We start from the raw sequence: 17,893 nt of genomic DNA on the forward strand, positions 1-17,893 counted from the left end.
CCCCATACCAAGTGACGCCATACCAAACGTCCCCTTGCCAGACATCCCCATGCCAAGCATCTCCATACCAAATGTCCCCTTGACATGCGTCCCCATACCAGGTGTCCTCTTACCAAGCATCTCTATGCCAAGTGTCCCCACCCCAGGTGTCCCCTTGCCAGGTGTCCCCATGCCAAACATCTCCATACCAAGTGTCCCCTTGCTGTATGTCCCCATACCAAGTGACCCCACACCAAATGTCTCCAAGCCAGGTGTCCCCATGCCAAGCAGAGCTCCACAGGGTTCCAGGCCTCCCTCAGCCTGCCGTGGGTCCTCAGGCCAGGGGGCAGGGGTGTCACCTGGTGGTGAGCAATGCTGGAGGGAGACGGTGGTGGCCCTGTGGAGGAGCAGGCTGGCCTGGCCTGGAACTGGCACAGGTAAGGGACACAGTGGGTACGGGATGGGCACGGCTGGGGGACATGGTGTCCGTCACTGTCTTATCCCTGGGGACTTCATAGGACAACACAGGAGAAAGGGTGATGTCTTCAAGTGATGGCATTTAATGTGCTGCTGTGGGGTGGGGACAGGGTCAAGGGCCAGGCGGGACAGGGATGTGGGACAGCCTGAGCCAGGTGGAATGGGGCTGGGGGCCATTGGGATGGGCATCACGGGATGGGGACAGTGGCCTTTGGGCTGGGGACAGCCGCACCCCTGTCTCCCTGCCTCAGTTTCCCCAGGAGAGCTCGTCTCAGCTGGGGACAAAGAGGCAGGGAGGAAGGTGACATGCCCGGCCACCTGGGGTGACACCAAACCCCTTGCCTAGGGATCCGGCAGGCGCTGCTTGTCCCCCTTGGGCTCACAGCCCGTGTCCCCAGCCCGGCTCACGGCGGCCACCTCCTGTCCCTGGCGGTGCGCGGGGCTGGCACAGAGGGTGTCACGGGTGGCAGTGAGCCGCGGGGACACCCGCCGCAGCAGTGCCAGCAGCGGGCACTCGCAGGCCCAGGGGTTCCCGGAGATGTCGAGGTCCAACCTGGGGACGGGGGGCAGCTCCAGCTCCCGCAGCCGGTTACCCGCCATGTCGAGGACAAGGAGATGGCGCAGGGGGACGAAAATGCCGGTGGGCAGCGCCTGCAGCTCGTTATCCTGGAGGAAGAGGAGGCGCAGGGCGGGCACGGGTGCGAAGGTGGTGGGTGGCAGCGTGCCCAGCCGGTTCCCCTCCAGGTCAAGCCGCTCCAGCGCCCCCAGCCCGGCCAGCGCGTCCGGTGCCAGGGTTGCCAAGCGGTTGCGGGACAGATCCAGGCTACGTAGGGAGCTCAAGGGGTGGAAGACCCCCGGTGGCACCTCCACCAAGGCGTTGGCGGCCAGGTCGAGCCACTGCAGCTGGGGAAGGTGCTGGAACCAGGTGGGTTGCAGCGCCCGCAACCGGTTCCCCCGCAGCACCAAGTGCTGGAGGTGGCCGGTGGTATTGAAGATGCCATCGGGGAGGTCGGCCAGGAGGTTGTCCGTCAGGTCGAGGACGCGCAAGGTGGGCACGGGGTGCAGGAGGGGCTCGGGGAGGGTGGCGAGGCGGTTGGAGGAGAGGTGGAGCTCCTCCAGCTGGGGCAGCCCGGCCAGGGCGGTGGGAAGGAGGGTGGTCATCGCCGTGAACTCCACCGAGATGGCCAGGGTGGTGGGGGGCAGCCCGGTGGGGAAGGTGCTCAGGGTGGGCTCGGTGCAGACGAAACGGGTGGCGTCGGGTTGGGGGGAGCACGGGGTGGCAGGGCCCGGCGCCGCCAGCAGCAGCAGCAGCGGCAGGATCCGGCGCGGTGACATCGTGGTGCGGGGCTGCGGGCGGGCGGCCATCGTCACTCGAGGGTTGTGCAAGCCCTGCCACCGCCGTCCTGCTGCCGACTCGCCACCCCGGGGTGGGCAGGACACGGCTGCAGGCAGGGACATGCCCTGACCCCCCCCATCCCCCCCCTCCCTGACCCCACTCCGAGCCCCCCAGCCCTGCCCTCACCTTCCCAAGTGGCCGGCGAGGCTCCTCGGGGACCATCCTGTCTCCTCGGTGGCTTCACCCCAGGGGGTTGGTGGCTCGGCCCCACGTGCCGGTTGGGAAATCGCTGCCGTCACTGCCAGCTCGCAGGGTGCCGGCATCCGGGGCAAGGTGCTGGCGTCCCCCACATCTCTATTGCACACCCCCCCCCCCCTCCCCACCTGGCTCTTGGGGGACACAGCATTGACACCCCCTTCCACCCTCACCCCTCTCAGGGACCCAGGGGACCCCCAACATCTGCTGTGGCACCAGCAGCACATGGTGCTGTACCCCCTTGCCCCCATGGCTCCTGGGGGAAACTGAGGCACGGCATGACATGGGTGCTGGGGAGTGGTGGGACCCCATGTCACAAAGCCCCCATGATCCCCCCCCATGGCGTGATGAGCTGTGGCCGGTGGCTGCTGCGGGCTGAGGATGGAGGAACTCATTGCATGGGAGAGGGGACGGTGGTGGGTGGGTTGGGGTGCTGCGGTGGGGGAGCACCCCGGTGGGGGGAGCACAGTGGGGTGGAGGGGGTGCACTGAGGGTGGGGGCTGTGAGTGCAGCAGGACGCTCATATGCCCACGGGGCGGGGGGGGGTGTGTGAGTGCACGGAGACATGTGTAGTGTAGGCGGGGGGGTGTGTGTCCCCACGGGGACTTTGCACACTGGGGGTCCATGTCCCCTCCCCACCAGCAGCACCCCCTGCCCGGCCCCAGCTGCTGCCGTCCCCCGAGGCCATGAGGGTCTTGGGGGAGAAGGGGGGGTAAGAAGGTGCCGAGGCGGTGGCGGGGGAGTCGCCTCCGGTAAACGGGTGTTTATTGGGGCCACGGGGTACAGACCGCGGGCGGCCGCATGCATGGCCGCTGGGGGGGGGGGGGGGGGGCGCCCACCGCCCCCCACCCTATTTACAGCCTGCCACCCCCCCCGGGGACCCGCCACCCCAGGGTCGGGCAGGTGTGGCACCGAAAGGGCACCCTTTGCCAGCAGAGAGTGGGTTCGGTGGGGACCCCCCCCCAGCCCCAGCGGTGCCCCCACACCCTGGCTGTGCTTTCTGGGAGGGGAGAGCCAGGGGGGGAATGGATGAGCCAACCCCCCACCCCATCAAGCGGGCACTGGGCAGGGGTTGACCCCAGACCGGGTGATTGAGTGTGCCCCCTCCCTAGGTAACAGACATATTTGGGGCCCCCTCACACCCCCCTGCACCCCAAATGTTCAGTGTCCCATCTCCGCAAAAAATGCACCCCGGTGGCAGCCCCCAGCCAGGTGTCCCCAGGGTGCTGGCAGCATCCACAAGCCCCCCCAGGTGCAGCTGATGGGTCCGAGGGGCTGTGGGGTACTGGGGGGGGGAGGGGGGGGCACAGCCCTCCTCTTCCTCAGCTGGGCCCATGTCCATGTGTCCATCCTGCTGCCTCCCAGGGATCCCCCTCCCAGGGATCCGCCGTCCCTGGGTCCAGCCTGGGGAGGGGACGGGATGGATGGACACCCCCCCCCCCAGGATCAAGCAGCCGGAGCGCGGGGCACTGCCCCATGCCAACCACAGCCACCCCCAAACCCTACTTGGGGGCACCCTGGGGGTGCCTGTCTCCCCCCTAACCCATGCAGCATCTCGCCCCCTGCCCAACCACCCCTCCCTGTCCCCAGGGAGCCCGGGGGGGGGGGGACACAACACCCCATCGGTGCTCTGGGTGGGGGGGGACACACATGGTGGGACCCTATTTTCCCGAGGGAGTCCGCTCCACGCCGTAGCGCAGGAGGTGGTGCAGGTCCGTCAGCGCCCGGGGGGGCCCGGCGCCGGGTGCCCGGGGGCCCGTGCCGTGTCGCCCGTAACCGCCCGCCGACGCCTCGCCGCTGTTGAACGTGTGGTTCCTCTTGAGGTGGGCGCCGGGGCGTCCCGTGCCGTTGTTGGCGTTGAAGTTCAGCTGCTCGGGGTGCCAGGGTGGCCCCTCGGTAAAGTCTCCCCCCTCCCCGCCCGGCGCCGAAACCACCCTCCGGCGATCGGGGCTGGGGTGCGGCGTGCCGGCGAAGTCACCGTAGGAGCTGCGGGGCGGGCGGCGGGTGCCGGCGGGGGGGTGCTGCCGGGTGCGGGGACCCTCTTGAGGGTCCCGACCCCAATGGCCGTCACCCGAGGAGTCGCTGAGTTCGGCCTCCAGCTCCTGGTCCACCAGGATGGCGTGGCAGGAGAGGGGGATGCCACGAGCCGAGCGGCCGGAGCCGGCACGCAGCCGACCGGCACCGGCAGTGCCGGATCCACCGGGGTCCCGCAAGGCGGCGTTGATGATGTTGTGACTCTGCTCCCAGGTGCAGTTTTGGAGGGCGCCGGGGCAGCGTTTCTGCTGCAACGGGGTCTGCTCCGGCGTGGGCAGGACCCCCGAGTCCAGGTCGTGTTGGGTGACCTTCCCCAACTCCTTGGGCCAACCGTTGGGCATCAGCGGGGCCAGCAAGGCGCCGGGTTGCCCGCCGCGCGCCCGCCGCTCGCCCAGCCGGCTGACGCTCACCACCGACTCGCTGTGGGCCAGGATGGTCTCCTTGTCCTTGCGACGCGCCAGCTCCTTGCGGTCCCGGTGGCCGATGAACCAGCAGACGCTGAAGCCGGAGATGACGGCGCCGATGACGAAGGCGGCTACCGAGGAGATCACCAAGAGGTTCACCGAGACCAGCCCGTCCGGCTCGTCCACGAAGCTCTCCGTCACCAGCCCTGGGTGATGGCGGGGGGGACACACACACACACACGTCAGGGGATGGTGGTGGAGGGAGCCTGGCAGTGCCACCGCCATGTCCCCGAGCCCCATCCCTGCCCTGCACTCACCCTCGCACTCGCCCAGGTGGGACGTGCTGCCGCCGGCGATGTCCTGCTCGAAGGCCACCCTGGGGGGGTGCAAATTGGAGGGGGGGGGAGGGGGGGGCGGGTTAGCTGGTCCCTAATAGCCTGGCAGAAGGCTCCCATCTTGCTTCAGCATGTGATGAGTTTGCGGGGGTCTCAGCAGTAGGTGGGTTGCAGGAGCTGATGCTCTCTGGAGAGCCCCTGAGACCCTGCTGCTCTCCCCGTCACTGTGGCCCCCATTGTGCCCCCCGCCCCCGGCCTGGCAGCATTACCTGGGGCTGGGCTCCAGGAAGACGCAGGAGCCCTCGGGCGTCCAGCCGCAGTAGGGATCCCGGCTCCCCAGACAGTTCCTGGCAGGGAGCAGAGACGTCAGGATCAGCCCCGACACGGGGGGGGGATGACACCCCGGACGCCCACGAGGGACCCTGACCTACACCACACTGTGCCTCAGTTTCCCCTGGCTGTGCTCCCAGCCATACTGAGCCTTTCCCAGCTGGGTCCCACCGCAGGGCAGATTCCTGGGATGTGAAGGTAATCCCTCTCTGCTCTTTGCATGCCCTCCCCACAGAGAGCCACCCCATGTGTGCCTGAGACCGGCGCACTCACTTCATGCAGCCCGAGTGCTGCTGGCAACGAGCCACGGGCACCCTGGCCACGCACGGGGGGAAGGCCAGCAGCAGGGACCCCGCCGCCTTGTCCAGCTCCAGCCCCAGGAGCCGCCGCTCGTCCTCCGTGTCCCGGCCACACCTGGGGATAGGGCAGAGCTCAGCATGGCCATGTCCCTGGTCCTTGCCTGCCCACCACGGAGCCAGAATAGGCTGGTCCAGAGGAGGGCATCTCAACCACACTCCCACCACCCACCCTTTGCATCCCTCTGACCCATCCTCTCCAACCATTCATCCATCTCACCCATCCTTCCATCCCAACCACCTCATTCATCCTCCCCTCTCACCTTGCAACTGTCAATCAATCCCTACCTAAACGTCTCATCCACCCATCCATCCATCCATCAATCCAACCACCTCCCATCCGTCCAGCTCTCCAACCACTCATTGACCCACTCACCCACTCACCCATTGATTGATCGACCATCCATCCATCCATCCATCCAACCACTCACCCAACTCCACTCATCCATCCAACCAGACACTCACCCACCCATATGTCCATCTGCCCGCCCATCCACCCATCCATCCATCCACCCATCTGACCACCCCCATCCACCCTTCCCCTCCCTTCTGGCACCCCAGCACCCACCTTCCGGGCTGGTAGGTCTCAAACTCCTCCAGGAAGACGCTCTGGCTGCCAGGGGGAGCAGGAGCAGAGCTGGTGCTGGCATTGGGCTGGATGAGGAACTTGAGGATGGTGCCCGTGCTGGAGCCCAGGAAGACCACGGTGTGGTTGCCCCATGGCCCCGCTGTGTTGTCCACCACGATCTTGCGGAGCTGGTACCTGCATGGTGTGAATGGAGCAGGGGTTGGGGCCTGTGGGAGCCTGTGTGTCCCCGGGGAGGAGGAAAATGAGGCAGAGTCGGAGGCTGGGACCCTCCACGGGGATGGACAGGCTGCGGCTGGCCCAGAGCAGGGGGTCCCCAGGGAGCGCGAAGGGCCATGGAGATCCCAAATGGAAACTAGTCCAGATCCTGGCCAGGACCCATCCCAGATCCCGGCCAGGACCCATCCCAGGTCCTGCCTGGACCCAGCCTGGATCCCACCCAGATCCCCACTGGGACCCAGTTCAGATCCCACCAAGGAACCAGCCCAGACCCCCCAGTCCCTTGGTAGGATCCCAGATGGTCCCCATCCCCAGCCTTGTGTCCCCATCCTGGCTTCATGGTCCTGTCCCCAACCCTGTGTCCTCATCCCCAGATGCTTGTCCCCAGCCCTGCGTCCCCAGCCCCAGCCCCACGTGTGCCCTGGCTGCCCTGCTGGCGGGAGGCTACGGCCCGAAAGCGCCGCTTGATTAATTCCCCATCAAGCAGCAATTAAGGCAGATTTAATTAGGATGAGATGATCTTGACTGCAAAGTTTATGAGATTTATCAGGTCTCCTGGCGCTCTCCCGGCGCTGGCACATGTGTGCAAGGGTGATGCAAGAGGCTCCGGCCAGCACCCACCAGCACCCACTAGTCCCCCCAGTTCCCCCCAGTCCCTCCCAGTCCCCCCGAGCCCGGATCCTGCCCTGGGGCTCTCACCGGCTCATGGTGCGGAGAATCCAGGGCACGTTGCCCAGGGATGGCACCGCCTCATCCATCAGCGGGTGCGTCTTGACGAAGTTGAGGATCTCGTCGGGGAAGGTGCTGGAGGAGTTGTAGCGCATCCCCGGGGATGCGCAGCATCCGGGCCTGTGGCCACGGCACAGCTCAGCATCCCCATGGCCACGCTGGCCCTGTCCCCAGCCCTGTACCTAGCCCTGCCTGTCCCCAAACCTGCCACCACCAGCCCTATCCCCAGCCCAGCTGGTACTAGCCCTGGCTGCCACTGTTCTTGTCCCCCATCCCTGTCCCCGTCCCTGCTGGTACTGGCCCTGGCTGTCCCCAGCACTGTCTCCATCCTCATCCCCATCCCCTCTACCCTTCCTGCTGATGTCAGCCCTGTCCCCATCCCTGTCCTTTTACCCGTTACCACCACTGTCCCTGCCAGTACCAGCCCTTGCCAACCCTGCCCCTGTTCCCACCATCATCCCTGTCCCCATCCTCCCTGCAGGTACCAGACCTGATCATTCCTGTCCCCATCCCTGTCCCTATGCCCACTCTCATCCCTATCCCTGTGGGTACCAGCCTGGCTGTCCCTGTCCCTCTCCCCATCCCTGTCCCTATGCCTACTTTCATCACTCTCCCTGTGGGTACCACACCTGGCTGTCCCTGTCCCCATCATTATCCCTGTCCCCATCCCAACCACCCTCCCTGCAGGTACCAGACCTGATCATTCCTGTCCTCCTCCCCATCCCTGTCCCCATCCCTGTCCCTATGCCTACTTCCATCATTCTCCCCGTGGGTACCAGACCTGGCTGTCCCTGTCCCCATCATCCCTGTCCTCATCCCAACCACCCTCCCTGCAGGTACCAGCCCTGATCGTTCCTGTCCCCATCCCTGACTCTTTCCCTACTTCCACCATTCTCCCTGTAGGTACCAGACCTCGTTTTCCCTCTCCCCATCCCTGTCCCCACCTCCCTCCCCATGCCCCATCCTGCAGGTCCCAGCTTGGCTGTCCCCATCCCTGTGACTGCAGCGGGTCACTCACCGGGGCTTCGGCACCATGTCCTCGGGCACGGGAGTCCAGATGGACTCAGGTGACTTCTGCTCCCGGAAACGTCCCTCGAAGACGGCGGCCACTTGGGTCATGTCGAAGGCGCAGACGGCCGAGCCGGGGATGCTGAGGGGACACGGGCAGGGGGTGAACATCTCACCCTGTTCCCCGTGGGCACTGGGGCGCATGGAGGGGTCCCAGCCCAGCACTGGGGGTCTTGGTGGGACACAAGAGGGTCCGACCTGTTGGCAGGTGTGGAGAAGACGGCCAGCACCACGGGGCGGCCGTCCAGCTCCAGGATGTCTGTCACGGCTTGGATGACGTTGAAGTAGAAATGTGAATCGCCCGGCACGGAGCAGTTGAGCCGGGCCTTGAGGAAGGAGGTCCACTGCTTCTCCAACACCCGCTGCGAGCCCCCCATGTCGTTCTTGCACACCCGGGCCACCCGGGACACCACCACCTACAGGATGGACACCCATCACCACCTGGTACCCAACATCGATGACTGTCCCCTTGTCCCTGTCCCCACTCTGGGTGTCTTGGGCCACCCCGGGGATGTCTCCCACCTTCTCCAGGTAGTTGAACTCCATGGCGATCTCCCGAAAGAAGAAGTAGACGTGGCTTCTCCATTCCACGGCGTGCACAAAGTAGGGCTCTGTGGGGACAGTGGCAGGGTCAGAGATGTCCCAGGTTGGCGTCAAAGGGGATGGGGACGGATGCCGTGTGGCACATGGTGGGCACCACACCACGGGAGGCACCTTTGAACCATTTGGAGTCGTGTTTGACGGTGCGGAGCGTCGGGCTGTCCCCCAGGCTGCGGTAGATGACGGCGTCGATGGCCAGGAAATCCGTCACCGTGGCGGTGAAGAGCATCCCCCCTGCGCAGGAGAGGGACGTCAGCCGGGCATGGGGTGGGGGACAGGGACCCCAGCACGGTGCCAGCACTGACCTGTGAAGAGGGCCACGTTGGCGTGCTTGGGGTCGTAGGGACACCGGGCCATGCCACTGATGTTGTCCCCGATGGGCTCCAGCGTGTCCATCTACAGCGGGTGAGACGGGGCCGTGAGCGATGCCACGCAGGTAGGAGCCCACCGGTCACCCGGACGCAGCGGGGGTGACACGTGAGGTGCCAGGTGTCCCCGTTCTGGTGACGGGGGCGGGGGGTGACTCACGCTGTAGTTGGCGCAGACGGGGTTGAAGGCGTTGGTGCCGCAGACGAAGAGCAGGCTCTCGTTCCGCACCAGCAGCACCTTGACGAAGTTACGGCACTCTGCCTGCGCCGGCGAGAGGGGACCGTCACCCCTCGGCACCCCGTCCCCCTCCACCCCACCCCTGAGGGCTCCCACCCAGGCCCCCGTCGCTGGCTCGGGGGGTGTTTTCACCCCAAAATGGCATTTAAAGGACCTGGAAATTGGATTTCTGGCAGATGCCGGGCTGGGCCTGCTCTGATCCCGAAATAATTAATTACAAACCCAATTATCCAAGTGGCCGATAAATCACGGAGACACAACCGCTGGCAGGGAGCGGGGAGGCAGAGGGTGACACTGGGCGGGGGGACACACGACAGGGTGGCCTTGTCTGTGTGACACGGGGTGCAGAGGATGCTCGCTCCCCACTTTGGGGAGGGTCCCGTGGGGTGCAGCCCCTCCCACCCCGTACCTCGTGTTTCCCTTTCATCCGGCAGATGCTGATGTCGTGCTGGTTCGAGCGCCACGTCAGCTTCTGGTGGGGGGGAGAAAACCCAGTGTGGGGCTGGGGGGAAGCCAGCAGACCCCCCCGGTGTCTCCCCAGCACCTGGGGACACGGCACTTACTCGGTGGTAGCGCATCTCACTGGCACTGGTGGGCTCCAGGCTGACACGGTAGACGTTGTCCCTGGGGAGGAGGACATGGGTGTCACCACCCTGTGGGGGTCCCGGTCACCGTGCTCAGGGCACCCCAGTGATGTGCCCCCCAGTGAGGCATGTTGAGGGGTGCAGGATCCACCACCACCCCACTGGGGAGACATGGGGTGGGTGATGAGCATCACTGGGGCACGGACAGCCACGATGGAGCCCCCACAAGATGTCCCATGGCAGATTTTGGGGTGCCCCAGGGGTCCCTCCCCAGCAAAGAAGGTTGGGGTGGGTGTTGGGTGCCCACCCCCAGTGGGGTGGAAGGTTTTGGGGTGCTGGGGTTCAGACCTCTCCCCGATGAAGAGGGTCCGGTTGACCTTGAGGATGCGCTGGATGTTGAGGCGCTGGGTGCCCCCCGCTTCGGGGCCGGCCGGCCGGCTTGTCCCGTGGCCCACAAAGACGGCGTAGTGCTTCACATCTGGGGGGGGGACGACACATAGGAGGGGTCACACGCTGCTGGGGCACCCCCACACACCCTGGTTCCCCCAGCCAGTTGGGGCAAATGTCCTCACCCAGCCCTTCCCATGGGTGCCCCCTCCTGCCTTCACCCCTGAACCCCTTCCTATGGGTGCCCCCCTCCTGCCTTCACCCCTAAACCCCTTCCTATGGGTGCCCCCTCCTGCCTTCACCCCTAAACCCCTTCCCATGGGTGCCCCCTCCTTCCTGCACCCCAAAACACCCCAAAACCCCATCCCCTCTCCGTGCCAAACCATGTCCCCCGCCTTGCACATCGATCCAGCACCCTGACCCCCCTCTGCACCCCAGGGGTGGGCACTCACAGTCCTCAGGGGCCACGGCGATGGGGCCGGGCTCCTCGGGGAAGGTGCCGCGGACCGTCCTCTCCACCGCCAGCAGGAGCAGCAGGACCAGGGGGACGCGGGGTGGTGGCCCCATGGTGTCCCCCGCCGCGGGTGGGCACCCACCGCACCTGCGGGCACGGGGAGAGGTGGTGGGAGGGGGGCAGCACCCACCCGGACACCTGGGTTCCCTCCCCATTGTGTCACCCACCCGTACCCCCAAACCCGCCACCGGTGCCGAGATCCTGGGGGATTCTGTGGGAACCGGGGAGGGGGGGCTCAAGGCGCCGGTGCTGGGCCGGTGCCAGCAGCGAGGGGCCGGGCTGGGATGCGGCTGGGATTGGCGATAGGGAAGCGAGTCCTTCCCCGGCTGAAGAATTTCAAATATGCTGGGAAAAAGCGGCCCCCGCACCCCCAGCGCCTGCGCGGCTCCGCACTGGGGCTACTGGGCCCAAACTGGGGCTTTACTGGTGGCTCGCCACCCACCAAGCCATAGGGGAAGTAAGCCAGCACGTGGTGGCATGACAGGGCTGGGGACATGGGGACATGGAGACATAGGGATATAGGGACACAGGGACACGGGGGAAGCCAGTGAGACTTCTTCCGCATCCGAAATGCCATTGGGATGGCTCGGAAAATCCCTGGGGACACACTGGAGCACCACGTGCCACGACACCCCCCCAACCCGGACAGCCCCAATGCCACCACCACCATCCCCCCACTGCGCCAGGCCACCGTCACTGTCCTGCCACCCATCCCCGTGGGGCAGTGGGGATGGGGGTAGGGCTGGGTAATTAGCAGCCAGGCAGGGATTTAATTGATTATCAATTCCGTGAGAGCAGGGAGCGGGTTCGATCGAACCGTCGCCCTCCTGCCGCCGTGTCCCCTGCGGGGAGCGAGGACGGGTGACATTGCGCGGGGCTGGGGGTCACGGCGCCTGGACACCCGGCAGTGCCAGTGGGGAGACTCATCCCTGTCCCCTCTGCGGTGTCACCAGCCCTGGGTGAGACCCGGCACTGTCCCCATCCTGGTCCCCCCTGCGGTGTCGCAGCCTCTGGGGACACCTGACCCTGACCCTGCTGTGTCACAGCCCCCCGGGTAGGACATGACCCCAGTAGGACCTGACCCTGGTGTCACAATCCCTGGGGACAACTGACCCCATCCCCTCGGTGTCACAGCCCCAGGGACACCCAAAAACATCCCCACGGTGTCACAGCCCCCAAGGACAACTGACCCTGTCCCCACAGTGTCATGGACAGCAGGGACATCCAACAATGTCCCCAGGGTGTCACGGACTCCAGGGACACCCAACCCCATCCCCACAGCATCACAGCCCCCAGGGACATCCAACAATGTCCCCAGGGTGTCATGGACCCCAGGGACACCCAGTCCTGTCCCCACAGTGTCCCAGCCCCCAGGGACGTGTCCCCAGGGGCACAGATGGATTCACCTCCCTGGTGGCCTCCTAGGGATGGCCACAGCCATGGGATGGGTCCATGCCTCAGTTTCCCCACCTGCCCAAGGAGCAAACAGCTCCCAGCCATGTGATCGGTCCCTCTTGAGCTGAATTAGGGGGCTCCCCCAAAGCCACCCCTTTAGCAGCTGGCGGGGGCTCCTGATCCAGCCTCGTTACCCAAACGAGCCATCATGCTTGGGTAATGATGTCCCCATGCCATAACCTCCCCCCCACCCCCACCCCCACCCCCCCCAGCATCAGAAAAATCACCAAATTTAAGCATCCCCATGGGGTCCCCAGGCACCAGAAGGAGGGGGAGTCCCCAGGCACCGGGGGGGCCGGGGACACCCCAAAAAGCAGCCCAAGGGAAGGGCTCAGCGTATATCAGCCACCTGAGAATCCCCCCATCCCCCACGCTGGGTGGGATCTGGGGCGCAGGGTGGTCGCGTTGCAGCCTCGGGCGCCTGTAACCCCAAGCCAGGGGGGGTCCGGTGTCACTGTGTCCCCCCGCTCAAGCCTGGGTGGTGACAGCGAGCGGGCGCGGGGTAACCGGAGCCTCCGGCGACATAAATGCCTGCGATTGTGCAGGCAAAGAAAAGGCAGCGGAGAGGAGGGGGCCGGCGGGGAGGGGGGGGAACACGGTGGTGGGGATGGGTGACAAACAGGGACCCATTCACAGCGGTGGCGGAGGAGGGGGGACGGTCATCATGCGCGTCCCCAAGGCGGCTGTGGGGAAACTGAGGCAGCGGGTGGGGACAGGGTGGCCGTGCTGGGGATGTGCTGGGTGGTCCTAGAGGGAGGTCTGGGGGGGCCTCTAGCCCCCATGTCTCCGACACCGCGCGGCTGAACAGCCTCGGCCACATCCCTTGTCCTTGTCCCTGCTGCAGCCCCCTGCTCCGTGCCTCAGTTTCCCCATTTGAAAGCGCACTGAGCCCTCACCCCCTGCACACAACGCTTTGGCGGGGGGGGCAGCCGCTACCCCTGTCCGTTCCCCCCCACAAAAGCATCTCCCCGACCCCCAACACATGGGCGATGGGGCAGGAATGGGGGGGCAGTTCCCTGGTTTTGCCCCCAGGCAGTGATCCCCAAGCACAGTGGGGTCCCTGTGACCCCAAAGAGGGGACTGCCAGCCTCCCTCCCGCCTCCCTTCCTGCTGGGGGGGTGTGTGTTATGCTGCCCCCATTCCCCTCCCAGGGACGGGAGCCCTTCTCCATGGTGTCAGGGCACAGCTCCTGCCCGCCCCACCCCCGCCTCCCCCGCACCCCACTCTGCCCACCTGAGCTCTGGCGGCCACCTCCGCTGCTGGCCCTATGGCACGGCCACCGCTGTCCCCACCGCTCGAAGGGGGGGTCCCGGACGCCTGGGTCCCATAGCTGGGGGTGGCTTTCTCCCCTCTACTTCCCAGGACGCCCCGACGGCGCTGGGGGGGGGGCTCCGGCGTCCCAAAAGCGGCTCAGCTGTCACATAACGACCCCCCCCACCAGGGACCCCCAGGGGAGGGGGGGCCTGCGCCCCCCACCCGTGCCAGGTGGGAAGGTAGGGCTGATGTCACCGTAACCGGAGCCACCAACCCCTCTGGCAGCTGTCACCGCAGCCGGGGACCCAAGGCAGGGGGGGGCACCCATTGGACCCCCCGAGCGGCACCGCAGACCCCCCCCAATCCTCACCAGCCATCGCTGCACCCGAAGCTGATCCCGGCTCATTCCCATGGGATCCCAGATTCCACCCGCCTCGGCTCAGCCTCAAAGAAACCCATTTGAAAGGCACCAGGAAAGGGGGAGACACTGGGAAACTGCGGGGTGGGAGATACTGGAAGGGAGGGGGGACACTGGAAAACGGGGGGAGGACACTGGGAAATGGTGGGGGGGGGACATCGCGAAAGAAAGGGGGACACCGGGAAATGAGGGGAACACCAGCCCCGAAATCCCTTAAAATACAACTTTTTTGGGGAATAACGGCAGCCCTGGCCCAACACAGTCAGCTACTGGCCCTTAATTAATCAGGGCTCGTTAGGAGGCATCTGACGATGTATGGGGGGGGGGGGCGGGTGGGGGGCACGGTATTATCTCAATATCTAAATAAATCCTTTCCCTTTTCACAGGGCTAATGCCGGATTTATTTGCTGTTTGGGGTAATTTCCTTTAGAAAGCATCCCGTGCCAATAAGCAATCAGCAATTAGATATGCTAATGAGGTCCTTATAAGCAGCATTAAGGAAAATGTCGTCCCCCCTCCCAACTCACCAGCACCCCCAAAATATGGGTCCCCAGAGCACCCCTTGCTCTGTGGGGTCACACGGGGGGCTTCCCCCATTGCCACATGGCAGGGCTTGGGGGTCACCAGCAGTAGTCGCCCCCCCCCAAATGGCTGTGGGGACCCCCCCCCCCCCAACCCAGCTGCTGCTGCCGCCGGAGTGGAGGGGCTCTTTCTCCCCCCCCCCCCCCCCCCCAGGTTTCCGTTCGGGGGCCGGTTCAGATGGCAGAGCCAGGAAGCAGCTGTCCCCCACGGCGGGGACGGAGCAAATGTCACCCCGGCCACCTGGCACCAAGGGCTGGCGCTGGCCCTGTCCCCTGCCATGTGTCCCCCCCCCCATCTCCACCAAGAAGCACCTCCTTGAGGCGGGGGGTGGGCTGGGGGGGGGCTGCAGGCAGTTAGCACCCCCAGAGAGCTCAGGGGGTGCCAAGAGGATGGGGGGGAGCCCCAGCGTTAGTTGGGTGACAGGGATAGGGGGGCCACCGGCGTGGCGGGGGGGGGGACGACACACACGACACACACGACACACAGCACCCGCCATTTACCTTGGCGCTTCCGCGGCCCCGCCGGCGGCTCAAATGTCCCCCCGGGCCTCCCGCTCCGGTTACCGGCTCCGCTTACAGCTGCCGTTTATAGCCCCCATCCCCGTCCCTGTCCCCTCCCCAGTGCCCACAACCCTCCCCCCCCCCCCAATCCCCGGCGCCCCCGGGTGGGGACCCAGGCGTTGTACCCCCCCAAGAACCAGGGGGGTCCAACTCCCCAACACAGGCTCTGGGGATGGTGGGGACCCTGCGGTGACTTTGGGGGGGTGTTTGTCCCCGCACCCGTCACCCACCGGGGGTGCCCGGGGGTGCCACGATGCGCTGGGTGCTGTCAGCACCTTTGACACCCGCCAAGTGACACCTATGGGTGCTGGGTGACCCCGACATGTCCCTTCCACCACGTCTGGGCTGGTGGCCGGCCAGAGCTGCAGGGTAATTTGCATATTAAATACATACTCATCTGCATATTAAGGATGGTTTCCTATCAAGGAGGTGTCACGCTTCACGCCAAAATAAACCCCGTGGAGGGGACAGCGGGGGTGGCAGGTGGGGACACCCTGGGGTGCTGTCCCCCCCAGTTCACAGCCCTTGTCTCCTGTTCCCAAGCACATGGCTGTTGTGTGTCCCCCCGCACAGTTCACAGCCCTCGTCCCCTGTCCCCGAGCACGTCTGTCCTGTCGTCCCCCCTCAATTCATGGCTCTTGTCCCCTTTCCCTCCCAATTCACAACCCTTGTCCCCTGTCCCCCCCGGGCACATGGTTCCTCTTGTCCTGATGGTCCCCTCAAGTCACTTGTCCCTACAGGCACACATCCCCCGATGTACCTCCTGTCCCCCCCAAGACAGTCACCCCCTCTTGTCCCCAAGGGCACTTATTCCCCTGTCTCCAAAAACACTCATCCCCCCCATCTCCTCCAAGACAGCCATCCCCCTTGTCCCCCTTGTCCCCAGAGTCACACATCCCCCCCTTGTCCCCAAAAGTACTCACCCCCTTGTCCTCTCTGGTCTTCTGTGTCACCCCAGAGGCTCTGCACCCTCCCTGGGTCCCCTCAGGCTGCCAAGTGTCACCCTGGCACCCCGCTTGGGCACCGCGTGGCCCCGGGGCTGCCCCGGCCGTGGGCGGCCACAGACAGGTCCCACTGGCAGGAGCAGGTCTGGCCACCCTGAGTCACCACTTCCGGCCGCCTGCCTCAGTTTCCCCTCGGCGTGGGAAGGGGGAGCCCCCTGCTCTGACCCTGTCCCAGGACCTCCCCTGTGCACCCCAGGGTGCCCTGTCCCCAGGGAGCCCATGTCTCCAGGGGTCTCTGTCCCCAGGGTGCCCCATCCCCAGGCAGTCCCATCCCTGGGGTGCCTCATCTCCAAGGAGCCCTGTCCCCAGGGAGCCCATGTCCCCAGAGTGTCCCATCCCCAGGGAGCTCATGTCCCCAAGGAACCCTGTCCCCAGGGAGCCCCATGCCCAGGATGCCCCATCCCCAGGGATCCCTGTTCCCAACAAGTCCATATCCCCAGGATGCTCTGTCCCCAGGGATCCCTGTCCCTTGCGTGCCCCCAACTCTAGGGTGCCCTATCCTCAGGGAGCCTTGTACTCTGGGTCCCCCCCATCCCCATGGAGCCCATGTCCCCAGGTTCTCCATCCCCAGGCATCCCTGTCCCTAGAGAGCCCATGTCCCCAAGGTCTCGCATCCCCAGGGTGCCCCGTCCCCAGGGAGCCCATGTCCCCAGGGAGCTCATGTCCCCAAGGAACCCTGTCCCCAGGGAGCCTCATCCCCTGGGTGACCCCCACTTTAGGGTGCCCTTCAGGTGCCCCCATGCCTATGGAGCCTATGACCCCAGGGACTCCCATCCCTAGGGATCCCTGTCCCCAGGGAGCCCATGTCCCCAAGGTCTCACATCCCCAGACAGCCCAGTCCCCAGGGTGCCCTGTTCCCCAGGTGGCCGAGGGACGCGCAGCTCCTGGTTCAACCCCAACGGACAAACCCAGCTCCACGTGGGAGACCCTACCATAACAAACCAGCGTGTTTACACCCAGCCCCAAGCAGGAACCCTACAATAACAAACCAGGGCACGGAGCCCCATCATTAACCAGACGGGAGGTTGCCGTACACACCCACACCTGTCAGAAACAACCCCCCAAAACCCCCAAAACAACCCCAACCCTGAGAAAGCAACCCTACGATAACAAACCCACGGATCCCAGCAGTCGGGGAGCGCCAGAGGAGCCGGAGGAGGTGCCGGGGAGGCCGGGAGCAAGCGTTCAAACCCCTCAGCCCTGCTCATTTTTTAAACCTTAATAAAGTTTAGTTGTTGTTTTTGACGGGTTTATTTCCATTCCGGATTCCCCCGCGCCGGCCGCGCTCAGCTCCTCTGCTCCGGCCGGGAAAATGGGGCTTTTAATTGCTCCGAGCCCGGACGCCGGCACCTCGAGTTCAGATTTCTACGCCCCAAAACACTTATTTGTAGTTAAATAAGATTAAAGATCCTGTCTGCTCGGTGAGACAGGGTGGGGAGGGGCCAGGGGTGCGGGTGGGGTTGCAGCCCCCGCGATCCCTGCTGTGTCACCGTCCCCAGCATCACGCTGTCCCCGAGGTGATGGTGGCCCTGGAGCTGCCACCCGGGGTGTGTTCCCACCTGGGGCACCCCCTCTATGAACCCCCCCCTCTCCCTCCCCTGAGCCACCCACCTCCTGGGGACACCAAGGGACGGTGACACCCCTGGGGACAGGAGTCAGAGCCACCACTGGCTCCTGGTGCAGGTGTGTGGGCCACGAGGGGTGACACTCACTGCCACGAGCCACCAGCACCCCAACACGGGGGCACCCCGAGCCCCAGCTGGGCTGTGGGATGCGCCGGAGCAGAGCGTGGGTGCTGGGGGCTGGCACTGCGGCACTGCC

General features: G+C 65.6%; 2 protein-coding genes across 2 annotated transcripts; both read right to left on the reverse strand.

Annotated features, from left to right (window-relative positions):
- Window positions 1-798: 798 nt before the first annotated feature.
- Window positions 799-1,791, reverse strand: LRG1 (leucine rich alpha-2-glycoprotein 1). Its single transcript, XM_074163951.1, has one exon. The coding sequence runs from the start codon at window positions 1,789-1,791 to the stop codon at window positions 799-801; it is 993 nt and encodes a 330-aa protein (XP_074020052.1).
- Window positions 1,792-3,708: 1,917 nt separating this feature from the next.
- Window positions 3,709-13,582, reverse strand: SEMA6B (semaphorin 6B). The gene is given in 17 exon segments (XM_074163922.1): window positions 3,709-4,691; window positions 4,803-4,861; window positions 5,090-5,167; window positions 5,424-5,564; window positions 6,075-6,269; window positions 7,011-7,160; window positions 8,059-8,190; window positions 8,307-8,524; window positions 8,631-8,719; window positions 8,823-8,942; window positions 9,014-9,104; window positions 9,237-9,338; window positions 9,724-9,786; window positions 9,878-9,938; window positions 10,247-10,376; window positions 10,738-10,886; window positions 13,488-13,582. Coding segments are annotated over 17 exon segments (2,856 nt in total).
- Between the last annotated feature and the right edge of the window lie 4,311 nt (window positions 13,583-17,893).

Source organism: Numenius arquata, chromosome 25 (assembly GCF_964106895.1).
Source record: "Numenius arquata chromosome 25, bNumArq3.hap1.1, whole genome shotgun sequence".
NCBI classification, from domain to species: domain Eukaryota; kingdom Metazoa; phylum Chordata; class Aves; order Charadriiformes; family Scolopacidae; genus Numenius; species Numenius arquata.